Source organism: Salvia splendens, chromosome 10 (genome assembly GCF_004379255.2).
Source record: "Salvia splendens isolate huo1 chromosome 10, SspV2, whole genome shotgun sequence".
Taxonomy (NCBI): Eukaryota; Viridiplantae; Streptophyta; class Magnoliopsida; order Lamiales; family Lamiaceae; genus Salvia; species Salvia splendens.
In genome coordinates this window covers 5,996,327-6,019,682 of record NC_056041.1, presented here as the reverse complement: position 1 = coordinate 6,019,682, position 23,356 = coordinate 5,996,327, and the positions used below count along the sequence as shown (strand labels likewise).

At 35.0% G+C, this 23,356-nt stretch overlaps 3 protein-coding genes and 1 pseudogene across 5 annotated transcripts; 2 read left to right on the top strand and 2 right to left on the bottom strand.

The window, feature by feature from the left end:
- The first annotated feature begins 251 nt into the window (after positions 1 to 251).
- LOC121751865 (tetrapyrrole-binding protein, chloroplastic-like) lies at positions 252 to 886 on the top strand. The gene is made up of 2 exons (XM_042146657.1): positions 252 to 297; positions 465 to 886. The coding sequence occupies exons 1-2, from the start codon at positions 252 to 254 to the stop codon at positions 884 to 886; spliced, it is 468 nt and encodes a 155-aa protein (XP_042002591.1).
- A 2,693-nt stretch (positions 887 to 3,579) lies between these two features.
- LOC121751862 (F-box protein At3g07870-like) lies at positions 3,580 to 4,680 on the top strand. Its single transcript, XM_042146655.1, has one exon. It carries the CDS (start codon positions 3,580 to 3,582, stop codon positions 4,678 to 4,680), a length of 1,101 nt encoding a protein of 366 aa, XP_042002589.1.
- A 12,042-nt stretch (positions 4,681 to 16,722) lies between these two features.
- Positions 16,723 to 19,471, bottom strand: LOC121750296. 3 transcript variants are annotated; one of them, XR_006039849.1, is made up of 5 exons: positions 19,154 to 19,471; positions 18,453 to 18,567; positions 18,096 to 18,160; positions 17,270 to 17,376; positions 16,723 to 17,141 (listed from the first exon to the last, which is right to left on the bottom strand). XR_006039849.1 is itself a non-coding variant. In XM_042144812.1 (4 exons), the coding sequence occupies exons 1-4, from the start codon at positions 19,373 to 19,375 to the stop codon at positions 17,368 to 17,370; spliced, it is 411 nt and encodes a 136-aa protein (XP_042000746.1). In that variant the 5' UTR covers positions 19,376 to 19,470; the 3' UTR covers positions 16,723 to 17,367. The 3 variants fall into 3 exon arrangements, 2 of the variants coding, with proteins under 2 accessions (XP_042000746.1, XP_042000747.1); XM_042144812.1 differs by having other exon boundaries at positions 16,723 to 17,376; positions 19,154 to 19,470; XM_042144813.1 differs by lacking the exons at positions 16,723 to 17,141; positions 17,270 to 17,376 and having other exon boundaries at positions 17,912 to 18,160.
- A 607-nt stretch (positions 19,472 to 20,078) lies between these two features.
- Positions 20,079 to 20,965, bottom strand: LOC121751859 (annotated as a pseudogene).
- Between the last annotated feature and the right edge of the window lie 2,391 nt (positions 20,966 to 23,356).

Below are 23,356 nucleotides of genomic sequence, written 5' to 3'. Positions count from 1 at the left end.
AAGTATCAGTTTTGTGTGAAAGTGAAAGATCCGGTACCATTTATGTAGTTCACTTAATTTATTAAGTACTCCTTCATAGAAATCCATTAAATTCAATACAAATACTTCAGAAATGTTGATTAAGTCCTTTATTCTCAATATTCTTTGATAACAAATCCGACAAAATTAAATATAGGCACGGAGTCAACAAAGCCCAGCCCAATTTTGAAGACCCAAATTATTGTTCTAATTCAAATCCCCATATCGGAGAAATGAAAATACGAAAGTATAGAATCAGTTTGGTTGGTGAAACGAAGAGTAAGGCCAAAATTGATATGAAACATATATTCATTTTACGATTTTGATTCTAAACTTTATCTTTTGAATTTTTGCATTTTGAATATTTTAACTCGGATCATAATCGGCCCTATACTTTATCTTTTGAATTTTTGCATCCTGGATATTTCAATTTGGATCACAATTAGTTCTACATCATCGCCCTCGCCGCGATGCCGCCGTGAAGCGCGGCTACGTCTTCTTCTCAGAGGTCCAATTCATCCCCGCCGAGGCGCTCCGGGAAATCAACGCGCTGTGGCGGCAGCCCAGCGATGGGAAGTTCATTTACAGCGTGCAGCAAAGGATCTGGAAGAAATTGAATGGGGATTTCACGGCGTTCTTCATCAAGGTGGGGTGGATGAAGAAGCTGGAGAGCTCGGACGTGGAGCAGTACAATTACAGGAGCTTTCCGGTGGAGTTTGTGTGGGAGATGGAGGAGGGGCCGCCGGAGGGGCATCTGCTGTTGACGAATGTGCTGAGAGGGCCGCAGCTGCTCAACTGCATTCTTAGCCACCCGGCATTTGACGGAGAAGATGATGCGTTGACCGGTAAATATAGACGGAACAATTAGTGTAGGACCGATTGTGATCATAGTTGAAATGTTCAGGATGCAAAAATTTAAAAGATAAAGTGTAGGACGATTGTGGTCTGAGTTGAAATGATCAGGATGCAAAAGTTCAAAAAACAAAGTTTAAGACCAAAATCATAAAATGAGCATATATTTATGACCAGTTTTGGCATTTACTCGTGAAATAAAATACTGGTATAGAATGTGTTGATTGATGAAATAAAATACGAGATTATAATTTAATGAAATTAAATACTGGCCCAAAAATTGCAGTGGGCTGACTTATCGATGCCAAGCCCAGTCTAGATGAAAATTTTTAAGACAGTTTTTTTGGAAAATCTTTATTACTCCCTTCGTTTCTTGTTACTAGAAGTATTTCTTATTGATGCCAAGCCCAATCTAGATGAAATTTCTTAAGACAATTATACAATTACTCAATTAGGATTCAAGCTTCGACCTTAATTAAAAATATTATTTAATTCCAATTTTACATTCATATATTTATGTAATTCAAATGATTTCTGAGATTTAAATTAATTCCCTTTACTACGTGGAATTTAAATATTTAGTTTAATTTTTATAATTAAGGTTATCATTGTGTATATTACTACTAGTATTTCTCAATTTCATAGTTAGCATAATTGTTTTAGCTAGAGGAGCATAGTTAATGTTATTGAAATTATATAAAATAATTCAATGAGCCGATTGAAAACCTTTTTAATCAAAACTCTCAAGTTCAAAAAAACATATTTATCAAAATAGTAGTAAGAAGAAAAGTAATAAGAAGTGGTCCTAAAATTATTCGTTTCAGATATCATGTTCACAGGGTAGAAATGAATTCGAAAGTGATATTTGAAAACGACACTGAAAATTTCATATAACTTCAGTCCCCATTACGACCACATGGTAGAAATGAATTCGAAAGTGATATATGAAAACGACAATGAAAATTACCATAATATTATTACATCCATCAGATTATCATTGCACTTGTATGTTATGACAAGTGTATAGTATAAATATGTATTTAATGTAATTAACACAATAAAATTTGATCGTTTCACAACTACCATACATTGCAACTCCACTATAATATTATTGCATCCATCAGATCATCATTGCACTACACCATACTCCCTCCGTCCATGATTAAATGTCACATTTTTCTTTTTTCATCCATCCATCAATGAATTTTCCATTTCAATTTTACTATATTTGGTTAGTGGACCTCCACTAACTCAATTCACTCACATTTTATTACTCCCTCCGTCTCATGTACTCGCACTTTTCATTTTAGACCGTAAATTTGGGATTGATATTTTAGTTTAATTAAATTAGAATTTTAAGTGTAATGAGACATCACTTAATAAAAGAGTTCTTAACATAAACTAACATATTAATTAAATGTATTAATTCTAACTTAAACTATAAATAGTGTAAGGAGTTTGTGACGAGCTGAAAAGCAACAGTGCAAGTAACATGGGACGGATGGAGTATAAAACTAATATATAAAAGTAGGTCTCACATTCCACTAACTTTTTCTACCCACTTTACTTTATAAAGTCAAACAATTTCTTAAAACTCGTGCCGGTTAAATATGAGATATTTAAACACGGACGGAGGGAGTATGAAACAGTATGTTGCTTTATTTGTTTAGAATGTGGCATTGTCAACAAGAAACCAAGAGAGATACAACTACAATACTAATAGGAATTAAATAACTTTTTTATCATATCATATCATAAAACATGAAAGACTAAATTTAGAGACGAAATAGAATATTAAAATCCAGTAGTGATAGAAGAAATCATACAATGAGAATCCAATAGTCTGTTCATCATAGAATTAAGAATTAAGTTACTTGCCATATCATAGATTGGGTGGACGAAAATGGTAGGATGTTATTTTTAAAAATATGTTATTTTTAAAAATATGTTATTTTTGAAGTGCATCCCTATGGCCATGTTTGTTTGCAAGGAAAGTTAAGTTGTAAAGGAAAATGATTACTAGTATTTTGATTTCTAGGATTGTGATTTCTGTGATTTATGATTTCGCAGAAAAATGATTATATGGAATATGATTGATGAAAAATATGATTACTGTGTTTGGAAACATGTCAGGATTTTGAAATGATAATTTCAGCTATTAAAATAATTTGATGAATAAAAAAATGTAAAACATATAATAAAATACTCTCATTAACTGAATTATTATTTTACATTAAATTTAAAATAGAAATTATAAAATAAAATAAATAATCTATATAATCAGCTACGAAAAACTAAAATACTAATAAACTTAATCAAAAGAATCTTCAAATATTTGACGGAGGCATGATTGATTTTTTATATATAAAATATTCACCTCTACATAATCAAATCCGCAATGTAGATTATCAGAATTAATTAAATTTAGTGGAAATAAATTAGTTATGGGAGAGAGAAATGAGGCGTATTTGATAAAGTAGTGGAAGAAACTGTCTTTTCAAATTACGGGAAAAAAAAATACCTAGGTTTAGAAGAGGAAAAAGAATCCTTAAATTTCTACATAACTTTCCCAGATTTTAGGAATTAGTTTCCTTTCCTTATTTTCTTATAATTTTACCAAACATAGGAATTGAATAATTTATAGTTGATGAGAACCCTAATTCTTAATTCACAAAACATACGCAGCTACTGATTCGTTTTGTCTCAACAATGGAGGTTGATTGCTTAACAAATCTACCAACAGAAATTACCACCGACATCCTGTCACGTCTCTCTATCAAAAGCCTTGCAATCAGCAAATCCGTTTGCAAAGCATGGCGCGATCTATTCGATTTTGTCAAATCTGACATCAAAACCCCACCCGCCCTAGTTCGATTTTACTGGGGGAAAAACTCAACTCGGTGCAAGATTATCGAAATTGAAGACGAAGACGAAGCTGATCTGGAGAGCCACGATCTTCACTACCACCCGCTCACAGATTTGGTGATCCCTCACAGAAGCACAGGACCAATGCAAGGTATCACTGCTAATGAATTGCTTCTTATGTACTCACCATCAACAAAAGGTATTCCTCTTTACATATGTAATCTGATCACTCGTGAATATACCGAGCTCAGTTACCCTGAGTTCGTGAATATTCCGAAACAAGTGTTGCAATTTGGATTTGGTGTGAGCAAAATCAGTGGGCAATATAAGGTGGTTTGGATGATTGCGGACTTTCATTGTGTATACACCCTCGGAACAGGAACATGGAGGCGCATTGAAGCCGGCCCTGCTTCTTTTGTCTGTTTCTGCGGTGGACCTATTTTATGTAATCACAACCTCCATTGGATAGTATGTGATTTTATGAATAACATATGGTCGTTTTGTAGTTTTGACGTTGAAACAGAATGTTATAACATCTTCTCTTATCCTCCTACCAAACATAGATCAGGGAGGTTATCTGTTTTGAGGGACTGCCTGTGTTATTCTTGTCATGCACGCAATAATGAAATTGTCATCTGGATGATGAAGGAATATCAAGTCGATGAATCTTGGACTGTAGAGTACAAGATGAGTACTATTGGTTTTGATTTATCTAATTCTTATGAGACATATAAACATGTCTTTGCAATTAACCTTTATAAAGATGGTGATGTTTTGATGTTGCTGGACTATTCAATTTTAGCCTACTACTCCAACAATACAAGAACTCTCCAACGAGTCAATATGTTGAATGATGCAGACGCAAAGAGAGGTTATGCCCTGATTTTCAATCCTAGCCTTCTCTCACTCAAGAGTTTCGGATTCGAGAATGTGATCTCGTTTTAGTCCATAATTTTAGTCTACATTTATGTGTTAGTGTCGAATGTTTGTTTGTCAGGCTCATTTGTCTTTTAGTGTTCGAGTTTGAACTTGTCATGTCGAATAGAAATTGTAGTTTAATTTTTTCATTCGAATGAATTTATTGCGATATTATCAGACTTCTAATTTCATTTTTATGAATAAATAGTATTTTTTAATGTTTAATTTATGACATAATTTCTCTCCTCCCCCAAATCCTTCTCATTACCTCATCAGCGATTCCTTTATAAATAATAGCTGGGTTTAAGAATTTTTTGCCAAGCACTTAGAGTGAAACTGAAATATGGGAAATATTTATGGATTTTTCTTCGACAAGTGAATAAACAAAGGTAAAATAAAATTCCACTGATGGCGCCATTGAAAACTAAAATCTAAAACGTTTTATTTAAAAGGCAAAATGGAGTATTTTGTGTACGCTTTATTTAAAAGGCAAAACGGTTTGTAGAATTTTATTTTTTATTCTTGAAGGCATTATTCATTAATTAATCTTTGCCATAATTTTTTTGGAGGTAAATTCCCTTTGACTACATTTTATTTGTTCTTATTTCTTAAGTTTATTTGACTTGTAAGTGGGCATCAAAAATGGAAAATGGAGTACTTTAAATTGAAAAAAAAGCATACTAAAATCTAAAACGCTTTATTTAAAAATCATTACAAAAAACAATGGACGAGCATAAAAAAACAAGAATAGATAACAATTACACATCCCACCAATCACATATCACATGAAAAACCATTCATCAAGTCGAACTAAAAGGATTCCCCCACTAAACACACATAAATAAGAAACACTAATTAGAATAAGAAGTACTAGTTCTAGGACAAATTGATTTAATACAGTACATAATAAAAATAGAAAATAATAGTAACAAATAATAGTATGACTTCATGCATCTGTTCCAAAAACACAATTTACTCTTATTTTTTCACATACATAATAAATTACATTGGTGGATTTGAAAAGATAAAAATTACCAAAATCTTTATACATTAATCTTAACAGTTCATCAAAAACAAAATACTTATAATATCAAGCAACATTTAAAAGGGGTGTATTAAGAAAAATGAAATTGAAAACACATCTATTATAGAAACTAGTATCACGCCCGTGCGATGCACGACTCAATTTAATTTCATCACAATGAATTCACATTTTGAATCAATTACTTGAAACCATATACAATTACATTATTTAAGAATTAAAAATCGCAAATATGTAAAACAATTTAAATGCACAATCAAAAATCACAAATAGAGCAACTTTAGAATTCGACAATCGCATACACATATTTAAGATGTCGAAAAAGATCGATGATATATGTACAAATTTATGTACATTTATCACTAAACATTGATTAAAACCCCAATTACTAAATTAATAAAATTAAAGTTATAAAATTCCAACCCCGTTATCTAACCTCACGTTTTTGTCTTCCTTGTTTTATTTAAATCTGATTTTGGCTCCGTCCCATGTTGCTTGCACTCTTCCATTTCGGCTCGTCACAAACTACTTACACTATTTATAATTTAAGTTAGAATTAATGTATTTAATTAATATGTTAGATTAAGTTAACAGGTCATTTATTAAGTGGTGTGTCATTACACTAAAAACTCTAATTTAATTACACTAAAAAATTAATCTCAAATTTACGTCCTAGAATGAAAAGTGATGAAAAGTGCGAGTAACGAGGCTGAGGGAGTATGTACTAAAATGTGACTTGAAGGGCTCCTTTAGGATAATGTAGTATTGTGTCAATGTAGTCTATAAAACATTCTAGAATCAATTTATGAATCCACGAATATGATTTTATAATTTAATTGTGATCATTTTTAAAGAATCGTTTTTGTTTCCCTATAATCTATCCCTATTATTTATTAATCCATGAATATTATTTTATAATTCAATTGTGATCATTTTTTAAGAATTGTTTTTTTTTGTTTCAACAACACGATTTAATTATAGTTTGTGACCAGATTTTAAAGAATACGTATTTTGTTTGTAAATAAAAATAAGAGGAATTTATTCAAAACCCTTTCACTTCCCCACTTAAATGATAATAATCCTATAAAACTGTTCACCTCTCCAAATTTATAACATCAAATATCGATTGTAACATATATACATTTACCCAATTTATTAAAATTAGATTGTCCAGCTTTCTCTCTAGTCTTCTTATTTTTCAATATTTATTACATTTAATGAGAGATGTGAAATTGCCGTTGCGACATACAGATTCGTATAAAAATAGAGTTTAAATTAAATTACCATTTTTACTTTACAATGGCAATCTTGTAAATATCCACAAAGCTCCCCTTTTACTCCATTTTTTTTCAGAAAAATGGTTGTTTTTAGTTTAATTTTCAATATGGCCCGCTTAGTAAAAACAAAGGAAGGAATTTAGGATTCAGCTAAAATATAAATACGTGGAAAATAATACTGTTGATTGTTTTTCTAAAATGGAGAAATGACTCTTACCCTGAGACTAAAAAATAAAGCAAATTTACATCATACAAAGCAAAAAAAAACCCTAAAGAATGTATAATTACCACTTCTCTTAATGAGATTTAAGATATTGTTTATCAAAAGCTTTAATTTAAGATTGCACTGGTGAGACATTTCCTAGTCGAGCTTCATTTCATTGCAATATAGTGACCCTATACACTAAAAACTCAAACCTTAAAACCTAAATCTTAAACCCTTAACTTTAAAATATACTCATCATGACCAACAAATGAGCCAAACATCAATAAAATTTTTCCTCCGTCCCATTACAATTTTACTTTGTTGATCAGTTATTCTATTTTGGGGGAAAAAAATATTTTAATGTGAGATGGGATATGATGAAATGTAGTGAAGGCAGTTAACGACATAGAAAGCCTCTCCACCAGTACTTCTCCTCTGGCATCATGGATGTCACAATCAGATTGAAATTTATAGATGATTTTGTAGCTTTTGGTATTCTCAAAATGACTTTTAGTGTTCCAAATCCTAATATCCACTATTATAAATTAAATGCCTCCTAATTATTTGAACTTTTCAAATAAGATTCGTTGATTAAATAAAAAGATTAGTAACCGTCTAACCGATAAAACACCACTTCATAAAAAAGATGAAAATCGAGACTGATATATAGTTACAATTTCATTAACAAAAGTCAAGTTTAAATTATAATTTAAAATTTATTATGACGGTTTTATAAATAACTCCAAAACTCACCCACTACGAAATCTTTAAAATACTAATAAGCAATTCAAATAAGAATAAAAAATCACTTATGACAAATTATTAATAAATGAAAAATTATAATAAAAATTATTGATTGATCAGCAATTAATGAGATCAATGAATCTCAAATTGCCAAATTCATTTTTTATTTATAAGATTGATGAGATTAATGGTCATTTAGAAAAATGAGACCAATTAACGGTTAAATTGTTAATTGATTGACAATTACTGAGATTAATGGGTATCAAATTGGCAATTCATTCTTAATTTATGGGATTGGTAAATTAATAAGCCATTTAATAGTCTAAACTATTCAATAAACTAATTAAACCAACAAAATGTACACCAAGAATTTAAAATTCGTTAAAAACAATTTGCCTACATAATAGTCCGCCTCATTTTATCTCTCTCCCAAACCTCCACCTCTATTTTTATCTCTCTCTCAACTCCTGATTTCGTCCATCACTTTGTTCTGCAGTGATCACACCGCCGTTGAAGAGCTCCTCCGCAAAGGGAGACGTATTTCCCAATTATCTCGACCGACAGCAAATGTAAAATTGAGATCATCAACTCCGGCATTCACAACTAATTTAGGCGTACCCGACGGTTCTTCCCATTTAAATGGCACCACCGCATGTGTTGGTCAGAGAAATTTTGATTGAAAGAATTATTTTGTGAAGAGTATTTATAGATATTTTACTTTGTGGAGTACATACCAATAGTCTTTTTGAATTATCTGACTTTTCATCTTTTTTATTTCATTGTTAATGAATATTGATTGTAGAGTCAAGGAAAAATTAATGTGTTAATAGAATCAACGTTAGAATGAAGACCAAACAATATTTCTTCTGTTATTACTTATTAGCTAGCTATTTTTATTTGGTTTCATTATTCATAATGGCATTAAAAGTGACTGAGGTGTGCTAGTAACTAAAGCAACGGAAGTTTAATTGTACACGTTCTTTAACAATTTTTACTAAATTTTAAATTAAAATGACAGTTTTGTAGAGTAATATACATAACCTATTCAATGAGTTGGAAATTGTAAATTAATGGCATTCATAATCTAATTTTGCAAGAGAATGTAAGCTTATTGTCCATTCCTTGTCCGTATATACCCATGAATCTAGCTGACTAGTACAAGAGAATATGAAAGCCTGGCAGTGCATATGTTTGTTTCTACAAATGTTTATCACATTAATATTTTACTCATATACTTTTAGCAGTATTCATGGCGGTTGACTTTTCGAATAACTATTGTATAGTCGCTTAAGTTCTTAGCCTTCTTTACAGCATCATTAAATGCCAGCATTTGAACTGTCCTTTTTGTCTGATCTCATCACTTGTTTAATATGAAGATAAAAACTTAGGATGATTGGATTTTTATTATTATTCTGGGTTTTGTTATGCAAAGTCATTGTACCATCTTGATGCCAGCTTTTATTTAGGTTGTTTTTTATTAGGGTCAGGATCAGTGCTACCATCTTTGGTGTATGTAAGTTTCTGATGAGATAATAAAAAAAGTTGTGGTTTGGCAGGTGATGGTTTCTGAAACAAACTCTTGTTTTTTACTAGATAGCGTGGTCAACTCTAAATTATTTGAATTAGTTAAGCTTGAGTAGGAAGAGAAAATCAAATTTGAATTCTCGCAAATCATACTAATAGTACATGTTTTGACATTGATGACAGAAGTAGACACTTGGAAGAGCTCTTGTTGCTGCCTACATACGACTTCGTGGAGAATGTGACAAACGGCGTTCGATATATCTTTGATTAAGTTTACTTTTTATTTTCTTTAATCAATGGAGATTTGGGAGTTTGACGTTCTTACATATGATCATAGTCAAACAATCGATCAGATTGAGAGAGCATTGTAAAGAACTTCTGCTGATTAAATCTAAAGATGTGTGATGAACGTGAACATGTTGTATTTGTTCGGGACGAGCAAGAATATGACTCGATCATTTTCAAACGGACTGCAATCTTTTCCTCTCTGTGACTCAGTCAGAAAGTTTGAGTATCTATGTGGAGGGTCTGTGATTGCTCATGTATGAACGAGTCGACCATTACAAATTTAGAGCAGCCAAAATCTATGATGAGCAGCGGTGGATCTAGGAAATAATTTTGGAGGCAATGAAATCAAAGTAAACGAATGGAGAATGATGTTTTCCTTTTAACATTAACAAGAGTTAAAATTGTAATTTCACAAATTAGACATAAAAAAAATCTCTAAACGATTTGTTTGATGACTTCTTCCAATTTTTTTTTTTTTTTTGGAGATTGTATGGTAGCCATAGTGTTCCCTGCCGAGAGTAAGGCATAATTAGACCATCCTTGCAATTTAGAGTGGCTATGTTTATTGCTTATATTGTTGGAAGTGTTAAGATTGTTGAGGTGGATGATAAAGAAAGAGCACGTGGCAAAGTTGATCAGCATGCGAGACATGGCACTGACATGGATCCATGCACAGCTGGAAAGGTGGGTGCACGTATTGAAGCTCATTATGGAAGCATTGGATCACCACCTTCATGTCCAGCTGTAGCTCGTGGAGTATGGGACCATCCTCGTACATTTAAGGACGTGTTACTCTAAGGAATAAAGAGCACTGCTGTTTGTTAGGATTAGCATCTTAATAAATGTTTAGTTGATGTTTTTAGTTAAGTAATCATAACCGTTTGAGAGATCTAGATGGTTCTATGAACTTGTATTTATTGCTGCTTGTAATAGACATTGAAGATCAATGAAACAGTAACTATCAGATTTTCATTCTATTCTCGTCTATCTTCATTCTTGCTTTCACAATCATGGCTTTGTGTCTTTCCTTTCATGGTATCAGAGCAGGATCCTTGTGATCTTGTCTCTATACTCTTTTTCTTTTTCCCCTTTTCTTGTTTGTTTTTCACAAATGGCAAGCTCCGGTTCGACAAATGGAGGAGCAGTTCAGAGTCAAGGAGCTCAACCCATATATGCTCAGCTTTCACCAATTTCGGTGAAGTTAAATGATTCCAATTTCTTGATGTGGCAACAGCAGGTAGATGTCACGGCCTATGGATATGGCCTCGAAGGTTATTTGAATGGTGAGAAGCAACCTCCACCTCAAACCATATTCATTGCAGAAGGAGAAGGAGGGTCCATCACTGCAAATGAAGATTTCGTCGCCTGGCAAAGGCAAGACAGAAGAGTGGCGGCCTGGCTTCTTTCTTCTCTATCAGAGGGAGCACTTGGCCTTGTTGTTGGACTGAGGTCTTCAAGGGACATCTGGAATGCCCTTGAAACCAATTTTGCCAGCCGATCCACTGCGAAGATTATGCAATATAGGCAGATGATGCAAAATCAGAGGAAAGATTCACTCACTATGAGTGAGTATATTGGGAAGATGAGAAATTATTTTGATCTACTAGGATCTGTGGGGTGTAGAGTGTCGGAGGATGAGCAAGTCATGCACATCCTTGGAGGTCTTGGGCAAGAATATGACCCGACCGTTTGTGCTATAAGTTCAAGGTCTGATTCATGGAGCCTCGGAGATGCTACTGCCTTCTTGCTTACTTTGAGTCTCGGATGGAGACTACAAGATCTCACTCTTCCAGCTCAGAGGGGTCACAGCCTTCCCTCAATCTGATGCAGCAGACTAATCAGAAAAGAGATTTCAATCCTTACAACTCCAGCCCAAATCCAGGAAGTGGCAGAGGAGGTTCAAGGAACCAAAGAGGTGGAAGAGGAGGCAGAGGCTTCGGTAGGGGAAACAACAAAGTGGTCTGCCAGTTGTGTGATAAACCTGGGCATAGTGCAGCCAAATGCTGGCATCGGTTTGAGCAGAATTACTCACCTCCACAGCCACAACCTCAGTTCAGAGGGAACTCTCAAAATCAGCAGCATCAAGGGTATTTTAACCCCTCAGCTCATCTGGTTCAGACGGCCACAACAAGGCCTCCTCCATCCTTGAATTCTGCTACTGCATCAGAGTTTGGTTTCGAACCAGGTACTTCAACAAGCTGGTATCCGGACTCTGGAGCAACTCATCATGTGTCTGGAGATCTTAGCAATCTCAACACTGCTCGGAGTATTCTGGAGGTAAGAGTCTTTTACTCGGAAATGGATCTGCTGTGTCTATATCTAATGTTGGTGAATCAGAATTGAAGCCTCATTGTGATTTTTCCAGAAAACTAATATTGAAGAATCTCTTGCATGTTCCTAGTATAACCAAGAACCTTCTTAGTGTATCTAAGTTTGCTAGAGATAATTGTGTCTTCTTTGAATTTCATCCTGACCTTTGTTTTGTCAAGGATCTGGAAACCCAGGAAACCGTACTCAAGGGAGTTTTTAATAAAGGATTGTACCACTTCCTCGTTGACCACTCACCAATCAAGAGAAGCCATAGCTCCAACATTCCAGCCATTCCCTGCCCCTCTTCATTCAATCAAGGCTATCCAGCAGTCTACTCTGTCAGTTCAGCCATTCCAGCTCATAGTGCTAGTCTAAATCATAATGTTAACCTCGAATTAGCCTTATGGCATAATAGATTAGGACACCCTACCTTTGATGTTGTTAAGAGTGTCCTCAAGAGCTGTAATCTTCCTGTGAGTTCAATCAATGAAAATCAATTATGTCATTCATGTTGTGTATCTAAGGCTCATAGACTCCCTTATCATGCTTCTGAATCTGAGGTTCATTCACCTCTAGAGCTTGTGCACTCTGATCTGTGGGGACCATCCCCTGTAACTTCAAGAAATGGATACAAATACTATATCTCCTTTGTTGATCATTTTACAAGGTTTACATGGATATACTTGTTAAAGGCTAAAAGTGTTGTTATGGATGTCTTTAAACTATTCAAATCATCATCAGAAAATACTCTGGGTACCAAAATCAAATGCCTACAGTCTGACTGGGGTGGAGAATATCAAGCCTTGAGCTCTTTTCTCAAGGAAAGTGGCATATCTCACAGAGTTTCCTGCCCCTATACTCCTCAGCAAAATGGTTTGGCTGAGAGAAAACATAGACACATTGTTGAGACAGGTCTTACCCTCTTGACACAGGCTTCTCTTCCAATTTATTTTTGGGATGATGCTTTTGTCTCTGCGGTTTTCTTAATCAATATAATGCCATCTAAGGTGAGGCATATCTCCATTTCAGAAGTTGATGTTAAAGAAACCTGACTATTCTGCCTTGAGAGTGTTTGGATGCTTGTGCTATCCCTTGGTTAGACCATACAACAATCACAAGCTAGAGAGCAGGTCAGAAAAGTCTGTCTTTCTGGGGTATAGTGGATCACACAAGGGGTACAAGGCTCTCCTTCCTGATGGAAGAGTCATCATTTCCAGAGATGTTGTCTTTGATGAGAAAATTTTTCCTTACTCATCCATTTTTCCCACTGATAATTTGAATGGTTCCACTATTGCTCCACATTTTTCTGCAGCTCCTACTGTGCAGAGTCAACAAGCTACCACATCTGTTACTCCAGTAATCCTTCCTGATGATAATCTTTCTCCAACCTCTTCACCTCCTGGTTTTCTTCATGACACAGGTGATCAAGTCTCTTTTTCTGGTACTAATACAGCTACTGAATCTGTGTTAGGTACTCAACCAGTGGTTACAGCCCCAGTTATTCCTATGGATGATACAAATGTCTCCAGCAAGCATCAAATGACTACAAGGTCTAAGGCTGGTATTTTTAAGCCTAAGCTTTATAATGTTCTCGTCACCTCACACTATACTCCCAAATCAGCTTTAGAAGCCCTTGTCATTCCAGTTTGGAAGGCTGCTATGCAAGCTGAATACTTAGCTCTCCTTAAGAATAAAACCTGGTTGTTAACGACTCTTCCACCTAGGAAAAATCTTGTGGGGTGCACTTGGATTTTTAAGCTAAAACTTCACCTCTCTGGAGAGATAGCTAGGCACAAGGCTAGGCTTGTTGCACAAGGTTTCTCACAGCAGCCCGGTTTTGATTTCACTGAAACTTTTAGCCCGGTTGTGAAGCCTGCCACCATCAGACTGATTCTAACTATTGCTGTGAGTTTTGGCTGGGGAATTACTCACTTGGATGTGAACAATGCTTTTCTTAATGGAGATTTGAAGGAGGATATATACATGAGACAACCTCAGGGATTTGAACAGGGTGGTTCACACCTTGTTTGCAAACTGAACAAAGCTATCTATGGGCTCAAACAAGCTTCAAGGGCTTGGTTCTTCACTATACACTCTGTACTTCTTTCTCTGGGATTCACTCAATCCAGAGCAGATGCCTCTATGTTTATTAGAAAGTCAGAATCAGAGACCATTTATATCTTGATCTATGTGGATGATATGCTTGTCACAGGCAATTGTCCCAACACCATAACGAGTGTGATTTCTCAGCTCAATACTCATTTTTCTCTTAAAGACCTTGGTGAAGTAAGTCTTTTTCTTGGAGTTGAGGTTGTTAGAACTAACTTTGGTCTGCATCTGTGTCAGTCAACTTATATCAGAGAACTTCTAAAGAAGGCCAACATGACTAGAGCTAAGGGCTGTCCTACACCCATGATTTCCTCTTGTGAACTCAGCAAGATTGTTGGTGAGCTTGTTTCTAATGCTAAACTTTATAGGAGTATCGTGGGTGCTCTCCAATATGCTGCTATCACACGGCCTGACATCAATTATGTTGTAAACAAAGTTAGTCAGTATATGGCTTCCCCTCTTGATTCTCATTGGAAAGCTGTTAAGAGCATATTGAGGTACCTTTCAGGCACCATAGATTATGGGATTCAAATTCAAGTATCAAATGGCCTTCTCTCTGCATTTTCTGATTCTGACTGGGCCTCAGACATTGATGATAGAAGGTCGACTACTGGTTTTTGCACATATTTTGGGAGAAGTCTCATATCATGGTGTGTCAAGAAACAAACCGTCGTGGCTCGTTCCAGTACAGAAGCTGAGTACAGGAGTTTAGCTCACACAGCTGCTGAAGTTGCTTGGCTCCACTCAACACTGCATGAGTTGAAACTTCCTCTCAAATCTGCTCCCGTGATATGGGTTGATAATCTCAGTGCCATTGCTCTTGCATCCAACCCCGTTTTGCATGCTAGGACCAAGCACATTGAACTTGATGTTCATTTTGTTAGAGACAAGGTTTTAAATAAGGATATAGATTTGCGGCATGTTCCTACACAGGATCAAATAGCGGACATATTTACTAAGCCTTTAAGCCAGCAACCTTTCATGAAGCTAAGAGAAAGACTCGGTGTTGTTTCTCTAGCCTCACTCAGGTTGAGGGGGGATGTTGGAAGTGTTAAGATTGTTGAGGTGGATGATAAAGAAAGAGCACGTGGCAAAGTTGATCAGCATGCGAGACATGGCACTGACATGGATCCATGCACAGCTGGAAAGGTGGGTGCACGTATTGAAGCTCATTATGGAAGCATTGGATCACCACCTTCATGTCCAGCTGTAGCTCGTGGAGTATGGGACCATCCTCGTACATTTAAGGACGTGTTACTCTAAGGAATAAAGAGCACTGCTGTTTGTTAGGATTAGCATCTTAATAAATGTTTAGTTGATGTTTTTAGTTAAGTAATCATAACCGTTTGAGAGATCTAGATGGTTCTATGAACTTGTATTTATTGCTGCTTGTAATAGACATTGAAGATCAATGAAACAGTAACTATCAGATTTTCATTCTATTCTCGTCTATCTTCATTCTTGCTTTCACAATCATGGCTTTGTGTCTTTCCTTTCATATATTACGTTACATAAAAACAGTATGAATTTTGTTAGACTCCAAATTGAAGTTAATGTTATTCCAGAAAATACACACAATACCTATATGTTACTAGTCATAAAAACTGAATTCTATAATAAGTCCTATATGATTATTTTCTAAGATACTGCCACAAATGATAAGTATATTATATAATTGTATAGTATGGAATATTTCTTCATTTTTCTTAATTTCTGTGGAGAAGAATGGAACATTTTAAATACACGTATATGTGGTATATCCATTCCCATATTTCACAATAGTGATGGATCCACGATATGACATGACATTATGTCCTATATTCAATTTAGTTGGTCATGTGTTGAATTTGAAATGGCCACATAGTTATGCTGTCAATTGCGACTCAAGCAAATGTCTACAACATTTCAATCTTTGAATATCTAATCAAAAGATAACACTTTAGCAACGGTTTACTTTGATTTTCAACTTAGTCATGCAAACAATTCTAACATGTTAACATGAAATCAAGAAGGGTGATGCTAAATGGCCATAATGTGGCCGGCCATAAATATAAAATATTAATAAAAATTTATGCATTCAGTGCTATTTTACTAGAAATTAGTTCACCTTAAAAGTATCAAATTTTCAAGACTAATTTACCCCGTTGCATAGAATAGAATGATAATTTTGAGTCTTTGACCGCAATACTATTCTATAACTCCGTAAAACTAATTTTCTAGTGTCCAATTTTTTGGCCTAACCATCAATTTCAAATTAATTTGTAAAATGTAAAAATAATTATGTATCCTAAGTTGGTGTAATAAAAACTAATACTAGTAATTACAAAGTTAATTAAAATGTAAATTTAAATAACAAAAACTTATGAAAAAATTAATTAGGTTTACAAATATTTGGATGGCTGAATCTTGTTCAAATAAATTGGGGGTGAGGAAATTAATATTGATAGACGGTGAAGAATAGGGCGGGTGATTAGACTTTATCTACGGTAAGAATGGATAGGACTGGTAATTAAGAATGACTTTAAATTTGAACTAAAAAATTGAAAAAAGGGTAATCAAGTAAAATTACCTTAGCACTAACTATTACTACTAATTTATTATATTGACTTTTATAACTATTTATAAAAATGACATTGTGTGGCTGGCCACATTATGGCTACGTAACATTATTCTTCTTGAAATTCTTTATCTACAATTCTCTATAACTGTGGGCTGCCTCCATTTCTTGATCAGAGGCAACAGAAAAAGGTGGTGTCTCTTTATTACTAGTCTCCCACTTGGCAGGAAACATGCTTTGCATTTGGACTCATTTTTTGAAAGATATTTTAATTGGCAGACCATTCTGGGGAAGAGGGAAGGTCCATACTGAACTCCATTCTGTGGGGCCATCATAGAATACCTGCAAAAATTTCAACAAGATCTCCAGCTTGGCAAGCTCATTCCCTGGGCATGAGTGGACCCCACTGCCAAATGGGATGAATGTATTGGGCTTCACAGGAGCCAGCATATCAACACAAAATACTCTTTTTTCAGTGAAAATATTCAAAAAAATGCAATCTTGAAACAAATACTATCTTTTTTACATGAATGAACAGCTTGTGGGGCCTCAAGGTTTACCTCAAATCTTGAAGGATCAAACTTCTCTGGCTCAGGGAAATTTTATGGATTGTGGTGGATGTTTCTGAAAAGTGGCAGCACCTTCCACCCTTTTGGAATCAGATATCCTGTCAAAAATAAAATTTGATCTCAGTAAAAAAATTTCAATAGTTGAGTCTCATTCTAATTTCTAACTAACTAAATAACTAACTCACATTAAATTCAACATCTTCCACAGCTTCTCTAAAAGTGAAGTTCAAAATAGAGGCAACTCTGAGTGTTTCTTGCAATGGGGGCAATGATGTGGCTTATCCGTATAATATAGAGCAACTTGCTCGCCTATGAATTTTAGGGCTCTATGGCTTATTAATTTGTGGGTTTTGTAAGAAGAGAAGATGGTTGTTTCTATCTTTGTCATATTTTTTAAGTACTAGCTTAATTGATTTCTTATTAATGAATGCGTGGTTTTAGACATTTTCGCTTCGTTTTAAGACGAAAAGGGGTTCACTATTGAATGTGTCATGTGGTTCTTGAACTCCAATATATTCATGTTTTGCCAACTAAGAAGCGCTTTATTGTGTTTTAATACTATCATATAAGTTCAGGAGGACAGCGTTACACATATTTTCTTACCAAATTTGCAAAAATCATACTCAATTATCATTTAAAAATAAACAATTGATTTAGATATATGGGGCCTCAGATTCATGAGTCTCTGATCATTTAAAATACAAAAAACTCCTTGAAACTGAAGCAATTGTACAATAATTCAGATGAACACAAGTAAACAAGAGCTCTTTCTATGACCAAGCATTCTACCAAAAAACGTATTGTTGTTTTAACGAACCTTACGAGCTTCCTCCCCCTGACCTAATCCAAGCGATTTCTGTGCATCCGCTATACCATCGGGATCTGCTCAAGAAAATGGCACGAAGTTAAAAACATGACGAAACATGACTCAATTGATAAGAAGCTTCCCCTCCAACCATTAGGTCGGGATTTGAGTAATCCAATATGTGAGAGTGTGAATTGTAACTAAAAAACAGTTAAAGCCATCTTAGTTTTTTCTTCCCTCTCATGCTTTCGATATGGTTTAAGGAGTCAAAAGGGATTAATCATGAATCATTTCAATCGTGATAGATGCATCAAACAAATGCAATAGAACTAGGAAAGGTGATAGTGTGAAGAAGAAGACTCGACTCACCAAAGAACTGTGTGAAGATCCTTGTGAAGAAGGATAAATTGTGCGAGACATTGTATGCCATTGTTGGAGGAAGGGGCTTCACAATCGTATCAATGCTGAAGACGTTTTGAAGGAACTGCAAAAGCACAAGGGAGTCGTTACTGCATTTCACCAGGAACATCACAACAATTGGCATTAAACAGCAAGCATATCGAAGCATAATTAATCTACTAATCTTTCACTCCAAAAAACAAAAAACAAAAAACAAAAAACAAAAGCAAATGAGACTTTAGCATCATCAATGAAGAGCATCTTCAACATCAAACATCTTGGCAACAAATTATTGTAAAAACTAGATTTTCATTTCTTAGCTGATTAGAGTCATGAATTCCGATCAAAAAATTACTACTTTGATAACTCACACTCACTCCTCCAAAAACTAAAGCAAATGAGACCTTATCAACATCAATGGAGACCATTTTCAATGTTAAACATCTCTGGAAACACATTTTCATCAAAAACTAGTTAACATTCTTAGCTGATCTCAAACATATAAGAGGCATTTTCTCAAACACCTCGAGCGCATTGCTATAACTCACTCTTTACTTAAATAAAAACCTAATCCCCAAAACACAGACCTAAAATCAGAGGAGAGATTGCAAAATGCACACAAAACCTAGTTGAACAATCATAACATAAAAATGGATAAGATTTCAATTCACCTGGAAATTGCTGTAGCGAAGTTCAGGGTCGATTTCAGTGAGAGAATCCTCCCCAACGGTGTCGTTTTTGGAGCCGAACGTTTTCTTGCCGGGGACGTGCATTTTGGGTGTTGCACCTGGCTGTGACGTGACCTTCAACTTAGCGTCCTTGAATTTGTCGTCTTCTTGTGGGCCCATCCTCCATGGCGCTGATGACAGCAGCTCTTTCTTCTTTTGCGCCATGATTGCGATTGATTACAGCTGTTCGTTTCTCTGGTTTGTGCAGTCGTGAATTTGAAGAAGAAGAAGATAAAACCAAGGGTGGATAGAATAGTGATGGGGATTATACTCATACGACGCCGTTTAGTGTTCTCTCAGAGATTTTTGCAAATTTGCCCTTCAGGTTCTTCATAATTTAGGATTGCCTCTCAGCTTATTTATCCTCATTTTTAAACATTTTTTATATTTCTAAAATAAAATAGCAATATAGTACTATTATCAATTTGAATCATGGCACAACTAAATCGTTCAAGTGATTCTGATGATAAAGTTGACAAAATTATGAAAATGAGTTGGAAATAAGTTGGGATATTGGAATATAGTTAACACATCAATTAATTGCTACAAATTGGGACAGAATATAAAGGTTTAAATAAAAATGATAAAATCCCTAAAGATCATGATATGTTCAATTAATAATTAATCCTTCCAATGAAATCAAAACAGGTTGGAAAATGTAATAACTTTGTAACAGGCATGCCATAATTAAAATGATGAATATGCTATACTGTAATAATTTCATGATATATAATCAGAAAATATAGTACAATCAAAACGAATCCATAAATTCAAAAAATAAAAAATTAAGAAACACATAGTATAGGAGGTGCATAGTTTGTCACAGACGTATATATAATAGTGTGACCGTATACATGTATGTTTATGTCTATGGACAAAAAGGTCTACCCGAACTAGTCCTATGATTAGGGATATTGAAATGCCTAATTCTGCCTTCTTGCTCAGCCAAGTATCCCTCACACAACAATTCCTTTGAAAACCTATCTTCCACAACCCTATCCACATCATGCACAGATACATCACCCTCCCCACTACTCTCTCTATTCCTCGCCATCAAGCCGGCCGTGTAGATCGCGCTCATGCGCCCGGGCGCCCCATCAAAGTATCCGGTCGGGGCGTCCACCATGATCAGGTCCCACTCCACGTCGTAAACCTCACTCGGAAATCCAGACAGCGCTAGCTGGCCCTTGGAGAATCTAGGGTCACTCACGACCCTACATTCTTCTCTGGAGGCCACCTCCAGAAGCTCGTCGGCCTGGGACACTTTTGTGTCATAGGTCACGTGGTATGCTTCGGGGACGGGATCTGCGCCTTGATTTGTGCGATCCACTCCTTGTCCTATTCTAGGAAGACGGTCCGGCCTCCGTAGTTGAGGGATGTCCACGTCAAGTTGTCGTGGACCAATCCGAAGACTAGGAAGTTGCATGGAGATTTTTTTGGAGGATTTTGAGGGAAATGGAGATTTTGAGGGAAATGGAGATTTCTCTCTTACTTCATTAACTCACAAAGCAACATTGCACAAAATCTCATGCCGAAAATCAAATAGTTCATATTTATTGGGACAAAGGGAGTAGAATTTATGGGATTGAACATAGTAAATAAAGTCATTATAATGATAGAAGAATGAAAGTGAACCATAATCACAAAAGGTTGGGAGTGGAGCTACTGCACCGTGGGTTCGGCGGTAACTTCAAATGTCAAATGAAGTTACGAAGACGAGGTCGGCGGACCCTGAACACTCCGAAAATCCGTCATTGATCATGTCATAAATTTATTGGTTTCATTTTTTCTGCGTGCAAATATTTTTTTAACACATACTAAAATTATAGTAGCAATTTTTAAAAAGTGAAAATTGGCCAAATTAAAATCTAAAGATACTTATATGCAAAACCCTATATATGCTTTTATGGGTAGTGTTAATCTCATTTTCCTCCCTAAGTGTCTATTTCCTTCTTAATATCATCCATTAGATTGATGGAATGGATGGACTAGATTAAAAGGGGAGAGCTGATCTCGTGTTGCATTATTTGTACTATTCTATGCGTTATGAGGGTATAAGAGTAAAAACACAATGGTTGTAACGTGTTTCAAAACGGAAGATTCTATAATTAAGCTAGATTTTCATATACCTTCCATCTACTCACTCTCTCTCACACATTCCATCCCATCAATCCACGATAAACACCATTCCCCACCATTTCAAAACCGCCGAAACCCTAGCCGCCTCTCAAGTCGAAGACAAATCAACTACACAGTCGATTCTCGCCGCAAAAATCAACGTCTGTCGCCGATTCACAGGTCTAAAGTACCGATTTTTAGTTTTGCGCGCGCCGATTATTTAATTTTTTAGTTTATTGCTGAGTTGTATTTGGTATATGTTCGATTTTTGCGATTGAAACCATACGGATTTTGTAGATGTTTCTGGAAATTGTCGATTTTGTGTTCAGTGTGTTGTCGATTCTGTCCATTAAAGACGATTTGGTTGATTATTCAGTTATATCTATGTTTTTTGTCGATTTGGATGAAGGAATTTAATTGATTTCGTTGGTGTGTATGTGCGCATTATGTAGGCAAGACTGTGCAGTATGTACAATGATGTATGCATTATGTTGATTAAAACATAATTAGTGTTTGTATTGGGCTGTAGACTCAGATTATTACAGAGGATTCAGTTTGATGAATAGATTGATAAGGTTGTACTGTGATTTTATCATGATCATTATTTGCTTTATCTTATGCATTATGGAGCAAGTTTTATGCATTAATTGTTCTGACTGATGCATTATTTGTTGTGGTATATGTATTAATCCTCATTACTCTCAGTTCATGTTGTCTTTTGAATATGCAGTGCATTATGTAGCAGTATATTATGCATTTTAGGGCCATGTGTAGGGTATTGTTTGTTTTAGATACTAAACTCAACAAAAAATTTTATGTGCATTATTTATACTGGACTGAGCATTATGTACAATGATGTATGCATTATGTTCAGTATATTAAGCATTATTCATGGTATTATTTGTGGTTATTGGAAGATACATATGTGCATTATTTGGTTTAGGTAGTGCATTATGTAGCTGTTAATTGTCATTATCTGAGTATATTATGCATTATTAGAGGTATTGTGTGTATGGGTTAATCAACGCAGTGAAGATTACATATGTACATTATTTGGTTTAGACATTGCATTATGTAGTATGTAATTGTCATTATGTGCAGTATATTATGCATTATGAGAGATATTGTGTATATGGGTTAATCAACTCAGTGAAGATTACATATGTGCATTATTTGGTTTAGACAGTGTTATGTAGTATCAAATTGTCATTATGTGCAGTATATTATGCATTATGAGAGATATTGTGTATATGGGTTAATCAACACAGTGAAGATTATATATGGGCATTATTTGGTTTAGGCAGTGCATTATGTAGTATCTAATTGTCATTATGTGCAGTACATTATGCATGATAAGAGATTTTGTGTATATGGGTTAATCAACTCAGTGAAGATAACATATGGGCATTATTTGGTTTAGGCAGTGCATTATGTATTATCTAATTGTCATTATGTGCAGTACATTATGCATTATGAGATATATTGTGTATATGGGTTAATCAACTCAGGCATTATTTGGTTTAGGCAGTGCATTATGTAGCAGGTTATTGTCATTATTTGGAGTATATTAGGCATTATGAGATGTATTTTGTATATGGGTTAATCAACTCAGTGAAGATTCAAAGTGCGCATATCATGTTGTATTCTGTTTTAATGATAATTTTCTGATGTTTTATGTTGTTTGTTCCATATCAGAGAAGCGGCTAAGACTCGACATCAACGAAGCGATCGACAATGTAATTCCGGTAGCACTTGCGAAAAGATTCAGGGATAGATTGGCCGAGGTGGCCCAAGTACAGATAGAGATCAGGGTGAGCCGAAGAGCCGTAGAGGAATAAAGGGCCCTCGTCTCTTACATAATATGTACAATATGTAAATCAATCAAAATTAGTGCATATCCGCGATTATAACTAAACACTAGTTTTATAAATCAAACTAATGGTCTTTGTTAAAGTTGTTATTAATGTGTACTTACTAGACCCTAGCCCCTGGGCTTGTTAAACCCTTAGGGAAAATAAGAAACGTGCG